The sequence below is a fragment of the Doryrhamphus excisus genome, linkage group LG8 (genome assembly GCF_037039965.1).
Source record: "Doryrhamphus excisus strain RoL-2023G ecotype Guam linkage group LG8, RoL_Dexc_Guam_v1.1, whole genome shotgun sequence".
Lineage (NCBI taxonomy): Eukaryota > Metazoa > Chordata > Actinopteri > Syngnathiformes > Syngnathidae > Doryrhamphus > Doryrhamphus excisus.
Genome location: NC_136364.1, coordinates 8636947 through 8659435, shown reverse-complemented (window position 1 = coordinate 8659435; position 22489 = coordinate 8636947). Strand labels below are relative to the sequence as shown.

The window sequence follows — 22489 nt, the reverse complement described above, 5'->3', positions numbered from 1 at the left end:
CAAATGAGAACACTTTAGAATTCGTCATGAAAGTATAAGTTAAACAAGTAAGGGGGACGGCATTTTTTTCTGTAATGGAGTGTAGGGCACGTTCTGCACGGTCCTGTTCCTGTTCTTTTAAATCAAGTTTTTACACAGAACTAGCGGCTAAAAGTTCAATAGTGTCAATTACAAAAGGTGTAGGTAGCTTACCGCTGGGTTATTTTATCCGGAATTCGGGTAATATGGACGGGAATTGTGGTTTTGAAAGCCACCAGCCATGTCAAGAGCCGGCTGATTGCCTGCACGTGCTGGGATTTCCTCGTTACCGCCTTGGGCATTTCGCGTCAGCTGACTGACATCACGTGACAGCTACATTTGCTACGATGCCATTGGAAAATTACAGTAATACTTGAACTATCGAAATTATTCCACTGGTTTCTGAAGGAAGAGGCTTTTTACCCCTTTTTGCTTTTTTGGGGGGGGGGGGGGTCCTCTGGGGAGTAAACAAGGAGGGATGTTGTGTTGTTTTATAGCTTATTGTAAGCTATAAAATTGGTTTGTTTCATGGGGATCTTTATACTTTTAAAAGTGTAGTTAGAATGTTGTATTCTCAGGTTAAACAATGCCAAAGTTTCAAATAATGAGGTTCGCACATTTGGAAGTGAGCCCTAAAAAAAGTTTGGGATGACTCAAAACGCTCTGTTTCGATGGGCGTGGTAAAACTGCTCCTTTGTGACATCACAAAGTGGACTTCCTTACATTTACACACTCTCTGCCCTCCCCCCAAGAGCTGCTCCGTTGTTTACTTGCTAGCAATGCCTTGAAAGGGAAAGCCACATTTGTTTACAATTCCTAAAGACACCACCATCAGGAACAAGTGGTTGGAGTTCCTGATTCCCTACCAGAAAAAGAAATGTATTTAATCTGTCAATGGACGTTCACACTGGACTGTTTTGTGTACATGGGTCAGTATCCAGCTGGACTAGCCCACAAACTTGCTGAAGCCCTACACCTTTCGTCGTGTGGAAGAGTCAGAAGGGCAAACAGGAAGTAACAGTAATATTTTGTGTAAGTCATGGAGCAAAAGCGCTTGTCAGTGTAGCATTATAGCATACTACTCCTAGTCCTACTCCTAATAGCCTTCCCACCACAATTAGTGGCTCGCCAGAGTTTTTTTACACACTGGTAGTCCCGCAAAACACATTACAGATGCTGTGGAAAATGCAAAAGCTACTTACCATTGAGAGACGTCTTGAAGTAACCGCTTTTCTTGAGAAACTTCAGACTGTCCAGTTTCTACATCTGGATCAGATTCGGGATCCAACACATATGGCTGTATATTAAAAGCGGACATTTTAAAAAGATAAATCCCTATTTATTATCAACTCTTATACAGCTCTTATACGGCACAAACCGGAAGTCTTTATGCACTCAGGAGTGTGACCAACCACAGCAGAGTGGGCGTGCCTGGAGGTGGGCCATGGGTGGAATGGGAACCACAAAATCCAAAGAAATACAGCTGAATAGGTGCAGATTCTGGAAGAACTACAAAGTTTCCTGTGCTGGTTATTGTGTGTAGCTGCTCTGTAAGAGTCCACCACTCAATACAAAGGGTTAAAAAATAGCATAATAGGTCCCCTTTAAGTCTTTTACAGCAAAATAAGACATGTGGCCTGTAGGCATATTCTAAGTGGTCAATCGGGGCCTGAAGATAAAATGAAAGATGGGGCTAAGTTTCACTGCATGGGCGGCCACAGATTCCATCAGGACCAGGGCTTTTATTGATGTGAGTTCTGTTAAAGGGAGTTTCTATACTGTATCCTTCTGTTCTATCTTAATGTGCTGAGTGTCCACCAGTAGCTCTTTCAGGCTATGTCTCTCAGAGTTAAAATCAGTAGTGCTTAAATGGTAACAAAAACAATTAAAAACAAAACCAACACAGACATGGCTATGTCGTGGTTCTGAAGACCCACAATAGTCTTCATGCTAGACCACACAGAACCCAGGCTGTTTGCTGCCATGCTCTCCTCCAACTTGGTTTGATAAGTTCTCCTTGAGTTGTGTGTCAAACACACATCAGCGTAGCACCAAAGGTCTTTCAAAATGTCCCAATCTGTGCACTCGAATCCTCCTCCTGAAGGGGTGGGGGCGTGCGTTAGCTGGAAGGTGCTTGTCAGTGCCGGCCTTCCACAGCTGGAGCCCTGAAGGAATGAATGAAATGTCCAAGCTCACCAGAAGGCGCTCAGACTTTTACAACAAAGTAGCAGAGCGTATCCTAGAGAAGGATAGGTAGGATGCATGTACTTTGATGTACACATAAAAGGTAAGAACAGATAAATAACCAAGTCTAAAAAGTATTTGAAAATATATTACAATCTGTGTGAATTTTTGTGTGCAGACAATTCAGTTATTGACAGAGTACACCCCCCCCCTTTAATAGCACGACAGGGGAGGAGTCGAGCGTCTGAGGATGCTGTCAGGTTGCCGTGGTTGCAGCCTCCTGTTTCTTTCACCGACTGTCGGGTGTGCGTGCGTACATGAGTGTGTGCGCGTCAGGTATCTTCTGAAATAACGAGCGAGCAATCGCGAGGGAAGGACGTCGTTTTAAAGACAAAGTGGTACGCTGCAGAAGTTTACGGTCATCGCTGCGTGGCGACGACACCAGTCTTCATCCATCTTTGATCGAGTGCAGGAAGGACACGGCGACTGAAAGGAAGGAGGGAAGGAGACAGAGGGGGGGGCTGAAGGGGAGGATGGAGGGAGTGTGAATCTGGTAAGCATCCTTTCTTTTTTTACCTCTTCTGAGGTCGACCATGAGAATAGCTGACTGGGAATCAGTATTAATCTTTAACTCATTTCTCATTGGTGAGCCGTCGGACAGGAAATCATGTTAATGTGTGGTAGCCATCTCGACTCATGTGACATCAGGGTCAGGGTCGGAGGTGATGATGGCTGATATCACCAAGTATCCGTTCTTTCCCCATTCCTGCTTCATCCTTCTCTTTGCAACCTTCCTCACTGTCGGCCATGCAGGAAGCATTACATCATGCTCCCCTGAGAGATGCTGCTGTTGCTAGGTTACAGCTGGCTGACTTCCTGTTCCATTTTTAGAGGGATGCTGAGAGACAAGCAAGGGGTGGGGTGCAGGGGGGAAAGGGGAGACAACCATTTCATCAGAAGGCGAAGCGTTGACAGCGATCCTGCTAGGAAATCGATGTGATTCAAGTGATCTTTTTTTTTTTTTTGATAACCACACTACAGTAATCCCTCATCACTTTGCATTTCAAATTTCACAGCTTTATTCATTTTCAATAATATATTAATTACTGTTGAATATGGCTGATTAATAGTCAATAAACATGCATGTATAAACACATTTCATCCCCAAGTTAAGCATTTTCCAGCGTAGAAATGACCAAATGAAGTACTCACATTCAGAGATGCATTCAAAGACGTTAGGATATTTCGCTAGGTGTCAGTAATGTTGTGGGAGACACCCAAGCACCAGACTTGTCTTATATTCTTGTATTATGTCTTTTAAATTGGGTAATAAGAGGGTAAAGATGACTTTAGGGGTGTTATTTCATGTCTAGAGGGCTCTAATTGTATTTCAAAGTTGTAAACATCTATGCTCTATGAAATTATTCTATTTATAAATAAATCATACTTATTTATTCCTGGTCTGGAACCAAATAACAGTGATAAACGAAGGATACTGTTTGATTCCATGCAGAAGGTGAAGTTTGCCAGTAACATGATTCTCTCTGGCTCAGGTTCTCCAAGATTCAACATGACATCTCAAGAGGAGGCCTCATCTTTCCGCAGGTTTTTCCAATATGTGGAAGACAGCTGCCTTCAAGCCTACGATGATCTCGTCATCCAGAACGCCTCGGACATTTCCCGAGAGAGTGACCGCATTCGCAACAAGACCAACTGGACGTACATGCAGGAAAAAAAACAGAAGAAGAAACGCCAGGGAGAAGAAATCAAGAGGTAAAAGGTGTTCTTTTGACATCTCCTGTACGTGCGTACGCTCACAGCGATATGGGGCCCACCCTCACATCCTGCCGAACTGCAGCAGAATGGGTGGGGTTGGGGGAAGAGGCTGTCAAATCACAGAGTTTTAGCCAAGAGAAGAAGAATGCAGATTTGAATGGCGAGAATGAATCAATATATTTTGATTGGTTGCATAACTCAATGATTCCTCCTTTTATCTAGAACCGATGAGGAAGTTGCTGGTACAACAGAGGCCGCATACTCTGGAAAACATTTCAGAATGGGTTTCATGACCATGCCAGCACCACAGGACCGCCTGCCCACTCCAGGCCAGGGCTTCAGCGTTCGCTCGCAGTCCCTCAACTCAGTGGGTGGTGACGACGATGCCAGCAACCGGAAGCAACCGCCGCCAAAACCGAAGCGGGATCCCAACACCAAACTCAGCAGCAGTTCCGAGGCTCTGAATGGAGTCGCCGTGACGGAAGCTCAGGAGCAAGACGAAGGTGAACAGAACTCATTTGCTATTTAGTTTAGTTTAGTTATTCTCACGAGGGTCACGGGGGATGCTGGAACCTATTCCAGCTGTCTTCGGGCGAGAGGCGGGGTACACCCTGGACAGGTCACCGACCAATCACAGGACACATATAGACAAACAACCATTCACACTCACATTCATACCTATGGACAATTTGGAGTCGCCAATTAACCTTGCATGTTTTTAGAATGTGAGAGGAAACCGGAGTACCCGGAGAAAACCCACGCATGCACGGGGAGAACATGCAAACTCCACACAGAGATGGCCGAGAGTGGAATTGAACTCAGGTCTACAGCTGCCGTGCAGCCTGGTTACACTTTAGTATTAATAACTTCCACAAATAATGGAACGTACCCTTTTTAGCTACTGAATTCTACAATAGAACCAACAAACCGGTGTCAAGACCAGACTGCCTACTGTCGTTTAGTTTTAAACTGGTAGTGCTCTTATTTTGGCGGTGTTACGGCAATGTTCGGTTATGTTAGAATATGGGAAAATATTAACACGGGAGGTCGCCAGGAAGGAATAGTCGTTTCCCAGTGACAGGACAACTGCTTGGTCAAAGTGTGTCAGTCCGTCCGAAAGCCCTGGGGAAGAACTGGTTGCGCTGTATTCCTTTATTATCACATACTACAGTATTAATTGGCCCTGTACCCTAGAAAGCGCCCATGAATGATACGGGAAAAGGCCGAAATGATACTGTGTCAAAGCCCAGGGCAGTGATACTGATAAAATATAGAGTTTAACCATGTCCAGTATCAGCCCCCGTAGCTGTCCACTCAGAGCGCGCTGCTCTGGTATCGTGCCCGTGAAACAACCAATCAGAGAACAGCACACAAGTGCCTAGTGCCTAGTGCTTCTCCAGTCACCAAAAAACTTGATTAATGGAACTTTAATTGTCAGGCATTGATAAGACTGTTGATAAAATATTATTGTTGAAATATTTTTGCAATTGTTGTGTTTACACTGTTCAGATATAATACATGTAATAAACTGAACATTTTCTGGAAACAAAATGGTCTTTTGATTAAATAGTACGTGATAATAAGCTCATGATTAAATAGTGTGATAATAATGTGATAAGATCATCACATGGTTTGTCTGGTATCAGGCCCAGTATCACGCCACCGTGTGCCAGTATCAGCCCTCGACCTTCCATGTGATAACCTATAAGTATCATCTTCTCCGCTTATCTGAGGTCGGGTCACATGAGCAGCAGCTTAAGACTAGAAGAACAGACTTTCCAACACTTGGACATGCCCTCATAACCTCCTCAAGGTGGTGTCCAGGAGACATCCTGACCAGATGCCCGAGCCACCTCATATGGCGCCTCCCAATGCGGAGGAGCATCACGGCTCTAGTTTCTAGTTTCTCCTGATGCTTCCCACTTAAGACAAAGGCCAGCCGCCCGACGGAGAAAACTCATTTCGGCTGCTTGTCCATGCATTCCTTTTGGTCACTGCCCAAAGCTCACGACTGGAGGTGAGGGTAGGAACATAGATTGACCGGTAAATTGAGCGCTTCACATTTTGGCACAGCTTAAGTCTTCCCACGTGGGTGGATGCAGATTCTGCATCACTGCACCAATGTGCCCATTTGGCATTCCATCCTTCCCTCGCTTGGTGCTGATTTCTAATAGCAACTCGTCATGAAACAAAACCATGATTAGCCTGATGAATTAGTTCCAGGATGGTACTTAACTTCACAATGAAACATGATGACTTGTTGTTTCTCTACTTAAAGCTCACTTCCATTCCTGCTCTGACGACTACAAGAAGACACCTCCACCCAAACCCAGACGGAACCCAAACACCCAGCTCAGCTCCTCCTTTGACGACTCCTACATGTGTATGCATGGCAACCATAAGAAGGTCCCCCTGCAGTGGGAACAAGCCTCCTCGCAGAGCCAGTGTTTGGCTCCCGGGGACGATTCAGAATCTATTTATATTGAAATGGTAGGAAATGTGCTGCGAGAGTTGAAAAGCCAAGAGGCAGCGGTGGATGATGAAAACGAATCTGTGTATGAGGAAATGAAATACCCGGCCTTGGAGGACTCCGCCGTAGACACCGATTCCTGCTCGTCAAGTCACCGCATCCCTCAACCTTTCCCCAACCTCTTGACGCACCGACCGCCGTTACTTGTGTTCCCCACAGCCCCTACCCAGTGCTCTCCCAATTCAGACGAGTCTCCGCTGACCCCTGTGGATGTCACTCAGCTGTCCATGTTAGAAAAAGCGACTTATAGCAAGTCAAGAAGCTCAAAAACCAGAGAAGAAGATCGGCCCTCCACTTCCACAATAACATCTTCAGGCCGATCATCCGCTCCGCCGCTTCCATCCAACCTGTACAAATCCTCTAGCTGCTCCCATAATGGGCACCCACGCAGCCAATCAGCATGCCCCTCCCCTGTGAGCATGGGCCGCTCACAGACTCCTCTGAACATGAAAAGGCCACCTCCATATGACGCTTTGATGGCGGGAGGAAATACGCCCATTTCATCCTCTTCCTCGATCTCAAACAGGTCCCAAGAGGGCGGGGCGATGCATAAGAACTCTTCTCCCTACAGCTCCATGCAGAACGTGGCGGTGAGGTTGCAAACCCCAACGAGTCCGATGGACGAAGTGACTAATACCTCAACTGCGTCCGGCAAACAGGCGGTGAGAAAAGGCTCGGGCAGCAGAAAGAGCAAACACTGTGAAGGTACAACACACTCCCCACACGTACACAAGTACATACATACTTGTACACACAAGTACAGGATGAGGCATCACATAGTACCGCACCATCACAGATCATCCAGACAGAAACCAAAAAGCCATGTCGTCTTTTCTTTGCTTCAGTTGGCCATTTGATGCCAGTGTTGGCTTACCTTTCCCCATCTCCGTCTGTAACCAAACTGCCTGTAATGCTTTGATTGGCCCTTTTATCAGATGTTTTAAGTGCAAAGCAGTTGTCTCACTGTCCCGCTTTGTTGTATCTCTGCAGGAGAGTCCAGGTCCGCCAGGTCTGAATGCAAGGACAGAGACGACGACGGACGATTCAGTCCGGTTTCCAGTCGTATGGGAAGGTCATCCGTTAGCCCAACTTTTATGTTTGCAGGAGCAGGAGGTGAGACTCATCTCTTGACCTGAAAAAAAGCATCATCTTAAATGTCCATGCTCATTATGTCCATATATGCAGTATATTTTACAAGTAGCCAGACCCTCTAGCCACTTAAAAAAATAGCAAGTTGTGTTATTTGAGACTTTGTGACTCTACATCAAAGCACAAATTGTTCTTTAGCCTGAATGATGCTTCTGCGTAGTCATTACACCGTCCCTCTCCCATGCAGTCTTGATCCTTTTATAGCTTGTCGCAGCAAGTGAACAATGGCAACGAAAGAGACGGGGAGTGTTACTGGGCCTGAAACTAATGTAACCTCACAAATGTTGATCTGAAATAAGATAAGATAAGCCTTTATTCGTCCCTCAGTGGGGAAATTTGCATTGCAGTACAGAATCAGTTAAGCAGTACAAAATACACAATATAGAAAAATAAACAATATAAACAACCCAAGTATTAACAAAATCAAGTTTTTCCCAGCGTTATATACAATACAGTATGTAGATAATATGAAACGAGATGAGATTCATGACCAGTCTATACACTGAGATCTTGCTAGTAAGTTAATATGAGGCATTATGGAAATACTTGACATAGAACTTAGTATACTGCATTTAGAGCCCTTAATATTGCACAGTGAATGGGGTCTGGAGTAGTATTGCACAGATGTACATAGTGGTGCAGAAGTCTATTGGGAATGGAAACGGTGTTTCTGAAGGCGGGCTTGTAGGCGCTCTGAACGAGTCGTAGGCTACCACTGCAACTGATGATTATTTTCTTAGTCGATTTATCTGATGCTTGTTTCAATTTATGAAGTAATCACTTGGCCAGGTCAATATGAACCAAACAGACATGGGTTTGGCCCGCAACATACTGTATCCAAAAATGCTGATCACAGTTTGCCAAAGCTGATGTGCGGGATAAACTTTAACATAAACACAAAGATAGATCTGCTTTTGCGGATGACAAAGGACATTTTTAAACATTCACATCTGACAGACTGAAATTAGAGAATATTTACATTAACTAATTCAATTACAAAATTACCATTACCATTAGTAGGACTATTGAATCATAGCTCCATTGTTGCTGCGCTATCGTACACACAGGAAATGATCACATCATTTAGCAAAACTGTCCACAGATCACCCATGTGAACAGTTTCACACAGAGCAGATTTAGAAGCATGGCGTCATATCTTTGCCCAATTAGGCAAATATGTAGGAAGGTTTTGGCCCTGCGTTATGCATTTGTCCCGTAATTGGCTCTGTCACCGCCGTCCGGTTTTGTTTGATGATTCAAAGTTTATTTTTCCTGAACATGTATGTTAGATGAAGCTAAACTGCTTTTTTCATTTTGGGCAGAATCAAAGTGTGTGACTAAACTTGGTCGCTCAGCATCAACATCAGGTGTGTCTTCACCGGGTTCCTTGCCACATCACCATCCCGCCCTCAGCCAGGTAAAACACACGTCATTACAATAGCTATAAAAGTGAACCTCTGATACAGTATTGTATAGATTAACTACACAAAGAAAAGAGTGATAGGGAAACCTTGCTGTGCCACCTAGATGCCGTGGCTCTGTGGAGACACCACCATGATGGAGATGATTGAGAAGAAACGCGTTTTGTGTTGTGAGATCAAATGTCGCCAGCGACCTGAGAAGAACCTCAGTAAACAGGACAGCATGCCAATCCTGCCCAGCTGGAGGAGGAAACAACCGCCGCCGTATTCAGCCCCACCCACTGCTGCCAGCCAATCAACCGCAGTGTTGTGGGACACCGCCATCTGACCCCCTTACAATGTTTCTCTGGTCTCTTTGTTGCTTGTCTCGTGTGTCTTGTGTCCACTTCAAATGTGACCTGAAGGAAACGGATACAGTGGAGCCCGCTTATGTCCAGCAATTCAGCAAGTAGTGCCCGTCGACGTCAACATAAAATTTGACAAAAAAATTAACAAAAAGACTTATGTCAACAGTATTGTAGCTTTAACTTCATTATCACTAAGCAACATGTACTGTGCAACTGCTGTCTAATTACATAGCAGGACATGCAGTGATTACCTGCTCAGTGCAAAATAAGCATCAAAATAAGCGTGGCGCCATTAACTTAGTTATCACTCAGCCACAACATAACAGTTTCGTAACGCAACAAACATGCAGGGACTTCCTGTTCAGTACAAAATAAGCATGGCACTATTAACTTAGTTGTCACTCAGCCACATGAAGTGACGGCCTATTCAGTTCAAAATAAGGGGCAGGAGAAATGCCTATCAATCTGCCATAACATAACTGTCTGGTTAAAGTGGTAAAACATGCACAATGTCTTCCTATTCAGTGCAAAATAAGCATCAAAATAAGTGGCAGTGTTAACCTGGATTCGACAGCCATTTATTATGTTTTAATCTTTGCACATGTTCTCAAACAAGGAAATGAGCTTGGCAGCTGTGTAAGATGAGCATGGAAAATGTGGGCGATGTGAAGATGAAGCAGGGTGACTGTGCACAAATCAGCGTTTTTATTGGCGTGTATAAAATAAGCGGGTTCCACTGTCGTGAAGAAATGGGTGTGAGTCTTTGGAAAAAGTAAAAAAAATGTGATGACTAACCAATCAGATTTTATATATATTGAAATCATATTTTCTTACTTTGATGTTAAGCCAGTTTTGGATGATTTAGTGAATGGAGACAGGAAATGTGATGACGGATGAAAACATACATGACATCAATGTACAGGAAGGTTTTGGTGAAGAAACTCCTCTCAGGACACAAAGTGTAAACAAATACCTTCAGTGGTATTTAACCGGAGGAAATGACAAAGATTTAAGGCACTTTACATACACAGCAAGTTTAGAGAGATGAGGATTTTCACTGCCCGATCAGGAGTGTCAATGGCGCAACGCATTCTGGAATGTCACGCAAATGGCGAGCACGTATCATGCATTACCTTTGTCTGCTTGAGTTAAAGCACATTATGTTTCATATGAAGGATTATGATTTTTCACAAGTTGACAAAAGTAAACAGTCTAAAAGCTAGGGGTGCTGTGCTTTTGAATGAAGCTAAAATGCACTAAAATGATCCTTTGCCACTTCACGCTTCCAATTTCAAAAATAAATTAAATTATGCTGTTTTGTGGTTGGATATGGACTAAATGTGCATACTTAATTACATACAACATATTGCCAGAATTTTAAGCATAAAATGCTAAAATTAAGTATAATGTAAATCTGGCATTGACAAGACTCAGATAGGATATATAGTATTCTACACAAGTCACTAGGTGTCAGTAAAGTTACAGTGATGAGACAAGTACTGGCCAGGAACAGGAAGCAAAAGAGCTCTCCCCGTGCCAACACGCATCTATGAGGTCTTATTTTCTGGTATTATGTAGTACTATATTGGGTAATAGGAGTGTAAATGTGGCTATAGGGGAGTTATTTCATGTCTAGAGGGCTCTAAAATTAAAATAAAACTCCAATTTAGAAGGTCATAAACCATGCTCTACCAAAATATTCAGTTGATAAATAAGAAATCCAATGGAGTCTGTAACAAATTAATCACCATATACAAGTGACTGTTCAAATGTCCGATGTTTTAGTACTTACTTTTAGTAACAAGTGCCAAGACATTGACATTTTCAAAGGTTAGGGAACATCACCAAAATATTGTACACTACATTTCTATAAGACGCCAGACAGGGGCTTGACACCAATGTGGAAACAAAATTCATTTTGCGATGCAATGTTTTAGTGGAATTCTTGATATGAAAAAAAAATCTTCATGAATTGATGTGACATATATTTTATTATAACATTTTCATATAATGAGAGGAGCTGCACAGTGGCCAACTGGTTAGCATGTAAACCACAGTCAGCAGATCAGGAAGACTTGTGTTGGACTCTCCGTTTGGGCTTCTCTGTACGGATGTTCTCCCAGTGCATTCGTGGGTTTCCTCCCACATTCCAAAAACATGCTAATTGCTAATTGGAGACTCCAAATTGTCCATAGGTATGAATGTGAGTGTGAATGGTTGTTTGTCTATATGTGCCCTGTGATTGGCTGGTGACCAGTCCAAGGTGCACCCTGCCTCTTGCCCAACGTTAGCTGGGATAGGCTCCAGCATACGCGTGACCCTAGTGAGGAAAAGTGGAATAGAAATGGGATTTGATTGCCTAAATTGTATATAAATACCTTTATGTCGTTGCAGCCTAAACCTAATGAAATAAGAAAACTGTCGCTAATGAACGAGAATGGTAAAAATCTGAATAGCAGTGGACGCTACTGCCATCTGGTGTGCCCACAAGGTACAGGTCTCAATCACTCTGCCGGTGGCTGGTCAAGTTTACAAGTTGGTTGGTGAGGGTGCAGTTGAACTGTTAAAGCAGCGCATCACTTTGGGGATATCATGGTATTTGGCAGGCTTTGAAAACCTGGGCCTGAAAGTTCCATCCCTGATCAAAGTGGAGCTCTCCTCTTGTGCACCAAAGCAACAACACACATTGTGATGGTTATGTGGTCTTGGACAGCTCATTTCTCATATGTTCAGTGACTTGCAAAAGACATCAAGCCACAAGGAGCCACTCCCAACCAAACTTCTGTCATCTAGTACATATGTGTCACCCGTGTTCCACTGGTGTATCATTCAGTTCGGTCAGCCACTTTTACGCCATCTTGTGTGTTGCAAACACGTACCTTGTGAGTCCAATGTGATGTCAATAGTTTTCAGGACCACGCGACATTTCCTTGTAAAAGAGCAGATCCCAAAACATAAGACCCAAGGAACGAAGACAAACCTAAAAATCAGGGAAAAAAAAAAAATCTATGAAAATGTTGGTCTTTTATGGCGTCTAAGAATTATGTGCATAACTCTAAGTGTTATGGCGTCTAAGAATTATGTGCATAACTCTAAGTGTTGCTGTTGCTACCAAGTCGAGGATTAAAGACCATCTCAGACAAATATATGTAAAGCTAAAACAGACACGACAGTATATATTTATTTACCTGGAGATGTCTTAAGTCTTCCTTAGCAGTGGAGAAAGGTACAGCTTGTCTGAAAGCAACCAAAATGGCCGTTAGAAGGGGAGGTAAGTCAAATGCTCAATAACAAAAGTGAGAAATACCTGAGAACTCCAAGTGCAGCCGTTTCTTCCAAATAAAACAACGAGACAACATAAATTCAGTGAGCTTTATTTGGAACAAAACTTTCAACCTTTGAGCCCAATCTTTGACTTTTTTTTAACTGAACTTTTAGTAAAATGAGCTTCACTGAAAGTCTGCCAATTAAATAACGACCTAATTTGTATTAAATAAAAATGAGCAAACAACTTGGGCTTCAGCTGCGTCACTTCAATTTGGAGAGTTCTCCATTTGAACATTTTCTTTGGGCAAAAACTAAACCAAAATCACTTCAATTATTTTCCCCAAAACATGACACCCATCTCCATGAACTTTGGCCAAGATGGTATCAGGTGAACACCCCCCCCCCCCCCCCGTTTACTGATGCAGCAGCTGCATCCTCCTGGATAGGAAGTCCAGTCTGGGTCTAATTGGGACATAAAGGCTGTCTTTGTTTACATTTGTCACCACTATCAAGGAGGATTGGTGTGCATCAGGGCAGCAAATCAACCAATTGACCCGCCCCTCCCACAATTTAAAATGACCTTAAAGAATGAGGCAAGTTTGTTACGAAAATGATCCAATTCGGTATTTTTGGCAAGATGCTACCATCTCAGTCTTTAAGGTTCTCAACATGGTGTCTGCCAGCGGTAAGCGAGCAGCCCGTCACCCCGCCATCCCGTTGGACCCGCCTTGAAACAAAACCATGCCTTTAATTACCGCTGACTGGCCACCATGAAGCAGACGGCTGCCGAGTGTCTGCAAAGTTTGATCCCTGCTCGCTCCTTCTCACCTTCAATTGGATAGTTTGGACACAACCCCCCCGCCAAATTAGCCTGATTGGATGATTGATGAATTAGTCTGGGGCCAGAGTGAGACTTTACGAGGGAGCAGGGATCGCTGTTCCAAAACAAGGATGTACTTTTTTTTATTTTATCAATTAGAACAGCCAATGAGCATCTCGCCACAAGAGGGAAACCAAACTTTGCAAAACAAAAAAGGCTCTGAGCTGCTTAACCAGCTGAGAGCTTTTGTGCAAAATCAGGTTTTGGTTAGGACGTACAAGTCAAACCCCACATAAAAAGACAAACATAAAGGGCAGAGAAATAAGCTGAGGCGGCAAAAGTTTGCAGTCCAAGTCATTTAGGAATCCTTCACTGCCATTCCCCTTCTTGTTTGGGATCTTCTACTCCAACGTGCATGTCTGTCTGGGCCTTGCAGGTAGCAAAAAAAAAAACCAAAAACAAACAAAAAACCCCCCAAAACTAAAGCAGTGCCATCAGTGTTATTGCCAGAAGTCAACCGCTCTGTGCAGTAAGTGCAGCCCAACCTGCTCCAGGTTGCTTAGAACATCACATTAGACGGAGACTTCCTGCTACATTTTACATCAGGTGGTTCACTTTGATGAGTTTGTCCAACAACATTCTTATTCAAAAGGGCTGGGGGGCGGATTCAATGGCAGTCCTTCCAAATATTTGTTGACAGTGCTCGGAGAGCACAATGTAGCTCCATGTAACAGCTGGCAGAGCCTCCCCCAGGGGTTTAAAAAAAAAGAAACTAAGCAAAAAGGATCTGCCAATGAAGCTGCACTGCAGCAAGTAGGACGACATGATAGAATCTAATCTTTCCTTTTTCTTTCCACATCAACTTTGACTGGAGAGCCAACGCAGTCTCCCGTCAAGTTCACAAGTCCAGGCTGGCGACAAAAGAATTCATGACTAAAAAGCTCTACCGGCAGCAGGAGAATCAATTGAAACCATGGTGCTCGAGTGCAAGCTTTCGCTTATGACGGTTTACCGCCTCCAATTTGTCTGATGAACTTAACCTCAGGGGCAGTTCATGCAGGGGGGTCTTTGCTGTTTGTGGAGTCTATATATATTCTGCAATTTCTAAAATTATAAATAAATTTGCAGGCCAATAGGTAGTAATGAAACAGTCTCCAGTGCCATATCGTGTGTAGGGGTGTGTGCGAGAGTTCGGTTGTCAGCCAGCCTTCAGAACTTGTTTAAAACAATCTTAAAAGTAAGGTATTTACACATGGGGAGCAAGGCAGCCTCAATGCCAGCTGCACGGCTCTGGGTTACGTTTGGCTGTCCATAGGAAGGTGATAAACTCCTGCAAATTGAACTGCACCGGATGAGGAATCCTCATGACTCAATCAGGTTGTTAGTTGGCTGCACATTGTCTGTGTTGTGTTGCCACTGAAGACAAGAGGAAAGTGTTGGGCTCTTCTAGAAGCGCTAGCAAAAAAAAAAAAAAAAGTCTGGCTTTCTTCTCGGAAAAACAAAATCCAGTATCTCTGGCCATGGAGAAAAATCCAAGTTTGTCCTGCAATATCAGCCAGACTTAAGTGCAGGCAGCCCAGACGAGCAGGACGCATGAGGGCAGTGCCCCTGATCCCCCCCTCCCCCGATGACAAATGAAAACGGGTTATGGATTCACCTTGGTGGTTGGAAATGAAAAGAGCACGACAAATCTTCTGTAAGGTGAACAAGAGAGCTGTGTGATGATGGTTATTACTTCACAACAAGTTGGGCTGCTTCTTAAGGCACTTGATACAAATTGGTTCCCAAAGAAAGTAAGTGGCGCATGGAGGGGGTGGGGTAAAGGGGATCACTTTAGGGGGCCTGTGGGTGCTGGCTTCATGTTAGCGGTGGAAAGCCACCTCTGTATGCACTGATACATTGTCCACTTGGTCCCGTACTTTCCTCATGGGGAAGGGAATGGGGGGTGTCTTCAGCGCAGGCGGTGCAGCATTGAGCCCTATGACAAGGCAAATGAGTTCTTCCAACATGTATCCAACAAAATTCACATTCCCGATGGAGGCATCCAAAAAAATAAGATGGACAGACTCTGTACATTTAAAAGAAAAAAAAATCTAAGTTGTGAAGGGGCGGGGGCAGGGTCCAAAGGGGAATGGAGGATGGCCTGATCTGTCAAGACAGGGAAAAAAGCGATCACATATTAGACTCGCAGCCAACATTCATTATAAAGATTAAGTATAAAGCTAATCAGCTTGCTCTGGCATTGTGAAATACTTGCAGACTTTAGTCAGATTATTTTGAACAAGGTTCCCCCTGTCAAATACCTGCAAGAGTGGTGATCGCAATAAGGAAACGCCACATTCTCATCATTTGTGGACTTTTGACCCTTGTTTGGAGTCAGATTATTTTGTACAAGGCCGCTTCTGCCCAGGGGTGTCCCAAATACAACCGTTTCACTTCCAATACCCATATTGCAGCCTTGAACGTTGGCCAATACAATGTCAGCATAGATCATAGTGTTTTTGCTGATATTGGCCCGATATCCAATATAGTATCAGGACACCTCTCCTTCTGTCATTTATTTTACGCGAGGCATGAATATTTCAATCATGCCAAACCTGGGCGCAAATGAACGCACTCAAACTTTCCCTGCTTAGAGGACCCGGGCACACTTCAGTTGCCCTAGTGCGATTACGCCCAAAGTTGAGAGGATGTACTCACTGGCTCATGGCTTCACTTCTTCACCGCTCTCGCTGTGGTACTCTGCCACATACAAGCTCTTGTCGATTATTCCGGGGATGGGCTTGATCTCTGTTCCCAGCTGCTCTTCAATTCCTTTCAGGTTGAAGCGATCGTCGTAGGTGATCAGGTTGATGGCCAGACCCAAGTGTCCAAAGCGACCTGGATGAGATGTGAGGTTTGAAGAGGGTTAAAATGCTTGGTTATGAAAGACGGCAGGAGAAACAGGAACTGTTCTCACCAGATCTTCCAATGCGATGAAGATACGTCTCTCCCAGCTTGGGGAAGTCAAAATTGATGACAACATTCACAGCTTGAATGTCTATTCCTCTTGTGAAGAGGTCTGAAAGAAACAGCACAGTCAACAGTCAATGTAACCACAAAGTAAACATTTGAAAGGCTCAAGTCATTTCTCAAACTGTCATGCCAAAACTATGCAGGAAACAATGAAAAGACTTCACTGACTACAGTGAAAAGTGTGCCAAGCAATGATCAATCTACATTTCAGAAAGTGTTTGTGGAACAATGTTTTACTTTCAAATTACAATACTGCAGCATCATCATGACAGCCAACAAAAACAAGCAAGCTCTGGCTTGTTAGTTGCAAAGTCAAAAGGCAGAAACCCCAAGGTGTCCTGAAATAAACAAAAAACCTTACCAGTGCAAACAAGATTTCGACAGAGACCATTTCGGAAGTCATGGAACACACGGTTGCGATGTTCCTGGAGGGAGGGCGGGCGGGAGATAGAGGGGGACTTTTACATGGAGTATGACAGAGCCAAGATTTGACTACAAGTTGAGACAGATTTTGTAGAACAGGGATGTCTAAACTTTCTTCAACAAGTTTCTGAACATTAGAAACTGAATTCTATTCAATAAAACCACAAAATTAACTTAGTCATGCTTTCTCCTCAGGGTCACAAGAAATTGGAAGGATATGGGGAAAGATGCTAAAAGCAATACAATGTAGGTCAATATATGCCGACTATCTGAACAAAACAGTATTGTGTTATCGGTGAAAAAGCACAGTTGCATCTCTTGTTTTCAATTTGACAACTGGAAAGCACCAATAGATGAGCTGCACACCAAAAATGGACACCCGTGGCAGCATGCCTACAGACGGAAACTATGCTGACCTGTCTCATCTTAGCATGAATGTAGAAACACGAGTAACCAAGCTGGGAGATCTTCTTGGCAAGGAGCTCCACTCTCTGAGAGGAGTTGCAGAAGATGATAGACTGGTTGATCTGGAGCTACAAAATAAAGTCAACACACCAAAATTAAGTTTTTTTTTTTGCAGTCGAAACCATAAAAGCGCTGAGAAAAAAGCAGTACAGTCTAGCTTACCCTTGAGAACAAAGTATTGAGGCAATGGACTTTTTGCCTTTCAGTGACATAAGCGTAATACTGAGTCACACCCTTCAGTGTCAGCTCCTCCATGAGGTTGATCTCATAGGGCTTCTGCAGGTGTGAATTCTACATAGGAAGACAAACTGTAAGTTAGGCATCATTAACTAATTCAAGTTGATTTTCTGGAGACACATGACACCATACCATAAACTTCTGCACGCTGAGGGGGAAGGTAGCAGAATAAAGCAAGATCTGTCTCTGTTTGGAGAGGAAGCCCAGAATCTCTTCCATCATGGCAACAAAGTCCTGAGACAGGAGTTTGTCAGCCTGTTGGGAAGCAAAAGGAAACATTACCTCCAAAAGCGTATGAAAGTGGTATGGCCAGAGAGGCAAAAAAAAACACCACTGCATCTCACCTCATCTAAAACAATCATCTGCACTTGACTGACTTTGGCCACTCCTTTTTTGATGAGGTCCAAAATCCTCCCTGGGGTGGCGATGACCACATGCACTGGAAAAATCAAAATATTTTAACAATTGTATTTTTTTTTTATTTTATTTTCACCATTCTCAGTTAAATCCCAGACTCGTACTGAATCCGCTGTGGCTCCGTCATGGTTGCCGGAATCATTACCCAAGATTGAAGTCCCTGTTGTAGGCTCATACTACCTCCATTGGTGGAGCTCCAGTGGACATACGGCCAAATAGAAAGAATCCGTTTGAGGTCTAACTTTTATCCAGAGCTAACTCATCAATACAAGAAATTGATAGTGCCGCTAAACATCGTACCCTCAAGGAACAAACAATATGAAGTAATTAAATGCTATTTAATAATAATAACCATTAAAAAAAAATTTACTTACTGATTGTATGAAGGCAAAAGGCAAAAAACCCCCCCAAAAATCTACGACATAGTGGGTGCGCAGGCAAACACGGCGATTGTTTACAAGAACGTCCTGTATACAAGGCTAGTAATCGCGAGAACATCTGCTCTCACAGATCAGTTTCCACAGACGCTCACCACAGGGACTACCAGAGTCAGTGAGAGTGGCACTCAGTGACAAGCTAGACTGGATCAAGACCGGAGTCACAACGGATTGAAGGTGAGCCAGGGGTTAACGTGTTCCCACTCACCTGTTTCATCCAGTCTCATGATGTCATCACGTAGGTTGGTTCCACCCGTGGTTGCCATCACCTTCACTCCTCCCATGTGTTTGCTGACCTGGATTGATATTTGGCTGACTTGCAGAGCCAATTCCCTGGTGGGCACTACCACCAATGCTGGACAGAGTGGAGCAGGAAAAGATGAGTGAAATAAGAGCCACATGGCATGTTCAAATGATCACACCTTGGCTCAACATATTGGTCGTGTTGCTCACCTTGTATGCAGTCTCTCTTCAGGTCGATGCGTTCAAGTAAGGGAATGAGGTAGGCTCCGCTCTTCCCTGTGCCGTTCTTGGCTCTGGCAAGGATATCCCTTCCCGACAAGGCGATGGGAATGCTTTCCTCCTACAAGTAGCAGTGATAAAGATTCATATTATATTGTGCCCACACACATCATGGTGTTAAGAGACAGTAATAATTTTGATGGCATATAATTTGTCATTTTTCCTTCATTTAAAGCATTCAGACGACGCAATATGTAGTGTTATACCCAACTTAAAACTCTGCTTGTTAAAGCAACTGAGGTGTGTTGCGAGTCTCTCCTTAACCACAAATGGCACCACTACAGTAGCATTTTACACCTGGAGTTTGTTTACTAAAATGTGAAATGTAGTCAGCAAATTAAACCAAATTAGATGGCTAGAGAATGACTTAAAAAAATGAAACTAAAAGAAAAGACAAAAATCAGCTGGAGGAGCAAATGCACCTGGATTGGAGATGGTTTTTCCCAGCCCATCTCAAAGATGCCCATGAGCAATTCCCTCTTCAGGCAGTAATCTTCAAACTCATTGCCTTTAGTCGCCGTCACATCCTGTGGGTCAATGCCAAAAATTATTTAAGTGCATCATCTGTCACAAATCTCACCTCCGTTAACCTCGACAGTCATGTCACAAATAATACTTTTGATCCAACCACGAGTTGGGAGTGGTCGCAGCATATAATCAATATTAATGTGCATTTTACTGCAGGTGCTTGGGTGAAGTCATTAGGGCAACTATGTAACCAACAGACTGACCTCAAATGCCACGGGACTTTTACAATACAGAATTAGACCATAACCTCTAAAAGCCCAACGGATAAAACACCGTTGTCTGCTTCCCAGTCTTCTTTGAGTGGTTTAGTGAGCACCAAACTGATTCACTACACTAAGGCTCTGGTTCTTTTTCCTATTTGGTTTTGTGGACTGTACCAGTGATAACAAAGAGCAAGTGTGGCAACAACCAAAGAGCAAGAAATGAAGTTGTAGCTGCCTTCAGTCTTAGTCCTTTTACAACCTCCATTTTTCCTTAAAGACTTATTTTTTTCCTGCATTGGTGTTACAGTTGGGCTTTATGATGTGTCTTTCAAGTCTATTAATGGCACATCTTCCAGGGAAAAATGATGATGATCAATCTTTAGTTTCCACTGGGCAATCAATACTTTGTTTTTAAATTTTTTTTTTTGGCAGTTTCAAAACAAGTTCATGTACAAACCGAAGTTTTCATCCTCATGTCCTTTGGGGGCAATTTCAGATTTTTCTTCCAGTCATCTCCAGGCCTGTGAAAGTAGACATTCTCATGAGAACAAAACCATCAAAGCAGAGGTGGATAAAGTCACAAGGAACTTACTTGATGACGCTATTAGTCGTGGGGGCAGGCTGGGCGTTGCCATTGTTGATTGTGCCTTTCATCTGGTTTAGCGGCTGCTGTTGTGGGCCACCGCCGCCTCCACCTGGCGCTCCAGCCGGCTTCACCGAGCCCCGGAGCTGTCCGTTCTGGTTCGACAAGCCCAGAATCACTGGGTTCTCTGTCCTGGCAGTGCTCATGTTTCCTGCTTAGCTTTTATGGGTCCACTCTCAAATGAAGCTCAGATGGAGTGAATCCACTCACAATTTAAAGATAGTCCGTCCCTCTTGGGGCTTTGTTTTCTATACACCAAGTGTCCAAATATTTATCCCTCAGACTAACTATATAATATCGCCGTTTGTGGGACATTAAGCGTCTCTTCGGTGTTTGGAGCAGTTTGTTTTTAGCATGGATTTGTGTTGCGTTAGCGAGAAGAGAAAGAGACAGCAGTGTCTGGAAGGCAAACTCCGGGGGGGCTTAGCTAGCGTTCAAGTATGGGCCCACTTGTTCAGCAAGCCATCTTGATTAGCTCCACTGAGCCGCTGCGTCCTGTTTCCAACCCTGAAACAAAGTCAACAAGTTAGACAACTCAAGGCTGCGAAATTACAATACAGTTGCTGTTCTGCTTGTGAAGGACGGAAGCTTATTTTGGGACACTGTTAGCCGCTATTGCTAACGGGAAGTCCACACAGATGACCGATGACGTTTAAAAATATGTACATAGGCACTCACATTAAGAGTTAAGACTGTAAAGCGATCACATACAACATAAATGGCCCAGAATGTGTAAACGTAAAACTGCTACTAAAACTATTAAGACAGTAGAGGATAGACGAGCTAGCATTTAATAATAACCAATGACGTAGGAAGAGCTAGCACATCAACATTCACCTTCAGTGGTGAGCCGTCGCCGTGACATGGACATACATCAAATATTTAACATTATGGTGTTCACAAGTTACACGTTTTACACAATTCAAGATTGACATTTGCCGAATATTAGCTAGCGGACGCCCTGCCGATGTTACAGAGCAGGAAAAGCTAGTCCGCTAGCTAAGTAGCTAGCAAGCTAACTATGACGAAGTGAGACCCTAACAGTTGTAACACCACGGCGCTCGTTCCCGCGAACGACTCGGGCGTCAGATAAATGATCATATATAAAACCGATGTCGACGTGTGCCACATTTTTCTTTACCTCAGATAAGCGAAGTATTCGTCGTTTTTAAGCTGTGCCAAATGGTAGCCGAGCATTCGAATGAGGTTTCTTCTCATCCGAGCCTTCAAGATGGCGTCCACTCCTTTATGAGCCCGCCCCCAGCGACGCGATCAGCTGATTTCATTTGGAATCACAGCCTTGCCGTTAATGCAAATAAATAATTTTTTAAACATTTTACCACTATCCATAAATCGGCCGCATATAACGTGTCCGTCATTTGTGTACACTTTGGCCCAAATCTGACGTCATCCCTGTGACGCGTCACTGAGCTAAAGTCTACAAATAACACAATGGCTTCAAGTCACGGAATTAAACACCTTTCACATCTATTAAGACATTTCCCTTTTCAGCACAAGTGACAAGTTGTTATCCATGCTAGCGACTGAAATGAAATGCTGTTTATAAATGAATGTAGTAAAACGATGGCTTTTATGTTCATCCACCCGCATTGGGGTGACAGGTGAGCGCCTTGTACATTTGTATTGTTGGGTAATTTTTGTGGGTAAAGCCGTCATGTTGTTCTTATAATCTCCATAATCTCCTTAATTAAGACAGCAAGATTTATCAATCCAAATGCTCATCTAACTCAGGGTGCAATCACGTAACACGTGCAAGAACACAGACTATGCGGTAGTGGTGGGCGGATCGATCCAAATGTCAATTCCATAGTTGGTATCAATATTAACAGATACCAATGTAAAAAGATTGATACTTAGGCTTCAGTTGGGTTCCTGTCCAACTTCAGCGTTTTCATTCTAGATGCAACCTGGCTGTGCTTAACTTTTAAAAATGTATCAGTGTGGATATCTGCGATACTGGTGAGGCGATACAAAGAAAATACTGGTCCTGTATTTTCTTTGTATCGGATCGATACCAAATCTAGCAGTATCGCACACCACTAGTATGTGGTTAATGGGATAGACAA

General features: G+C 43.5%; 2 protein-coding genes across 3 annotated transcripts; one reads left to right on the top strand and one right to left on the bottom strand.

Annotated features, from left to right (window-relative positions):
* The first annotated feature begins 2445 nt into the window (after positions 1-2445).
* Positions 2446-10753, top strand: nyap2a (neuronal tyrosine-phosphorylated phosphoinositide-3-kinase adaptor 2a). Of its 2 annotated transcripts, XM_058079329.2 has the most exons (7): positions 2446-2755; positions 3756-3975; positions 4201-4481; positions 6257-7213; positions 7499-7621; positions 8980-9074; positions 9185-10753. In XM_058079329.2, exons 2-7 carry the CDS (start codon positions 3773-3775, stop codon positions 9404-9406), a joined length of 1881 nt encoding a protein of 626 aa, XP_057935312.2. In that variant the 5' UTR covers positions 2446-2755; positions 3756-3772; the 3' UTR covers positions 9407-10753. The 2 variants fall into 2 exon arrangements, with proteins under 2 accessions (XP_057935312.2, XP_057935311.2); XM_058079328.2 differs by lacking the exon at positions 2446-2755 and having other exon boundaries at positions 3133-3975.
* Positions 10754-13902: 3149 nt separating this feature from the next.
* On the bottom strand, positions 13903-21708 carry ddx6 (DEAD (Asp-Glu-Ala-Asp) box helicase 6). Its single transcript, XM_058079332.2, has 14 exons — positions 21544-21708; positions 20352-20909; positions 20217-20280; positions 19451-19555; positions 18960-19089; positions 18715-18861; positions 17997-18091; positions 17785-17907; positions 17578-17706; positions 17367-17483; positions 16889-16952; positions 16472-16573; positions 16213-16392; positions 13903-15660 (listed from the first exon to the last, which is right to left on the bottom strand). The coding sequence occupies exons 2-13, from the start codon at positions 20546-20548 to the stop codon at positions 16217-16219; spliced, it is 1449 nt and encodes a 482-aa protein (XP_057935315.2). The 5' UTR covers positions 20549-20909; positions 21544-21708; the 3' UTR covers positions 13903-15660; positions 16213-16216.
* Positions 21709-22489: the final 781 nt, after the last annotated feature.

Excerpts from the sequence above, each read along its gene's own strand:
- ddx6 (XM_058079332.2), bottom strand. The coding sequence starts at position 20,548 with ATGAGCACTGCCAGGACAGAGAACCCAGTGATTCTGGGCTTGTCGAAC. Across the intron at positions 17,707-17,784 it reads TCAGCGTGCAGAAGTTTATG|AATTCACACCTGCAGAAGCC; the intron begins GTATGGTGTCAT and ends CTTCCTATGTAG. Across the intron at positions 16,393-16,471 it reads TCATCGCATTGGAAGATCTG|GTCGCTTTGGACACTTGGGT; the intron begins GTGAGAACAGTT and ends CATCTCATCCAG.
- nyap2a (XM_058079328.2), top strand. The coding sequence starts at position 3,611 with ATGCTCTATGAAATTATTCTATTTATAAATAAATCATACTTATTTATT. Across the intron at positions 3,976-4,200 it reads CAGGGAGAAGAAATCAAGAG|AACCGATGAGGAAGTTGCTG; the intron begins GTAAAAGGTGTT and ends CCTTTTATCTAG. Across the intron at positions 7,622-8,979 it reads TATGTTTGCAGGAGCAGGAG|AATCAAAGTGTGTGACTAAA; the intron begins GTGAGACTCATC and ends CATTTTGGGCAG.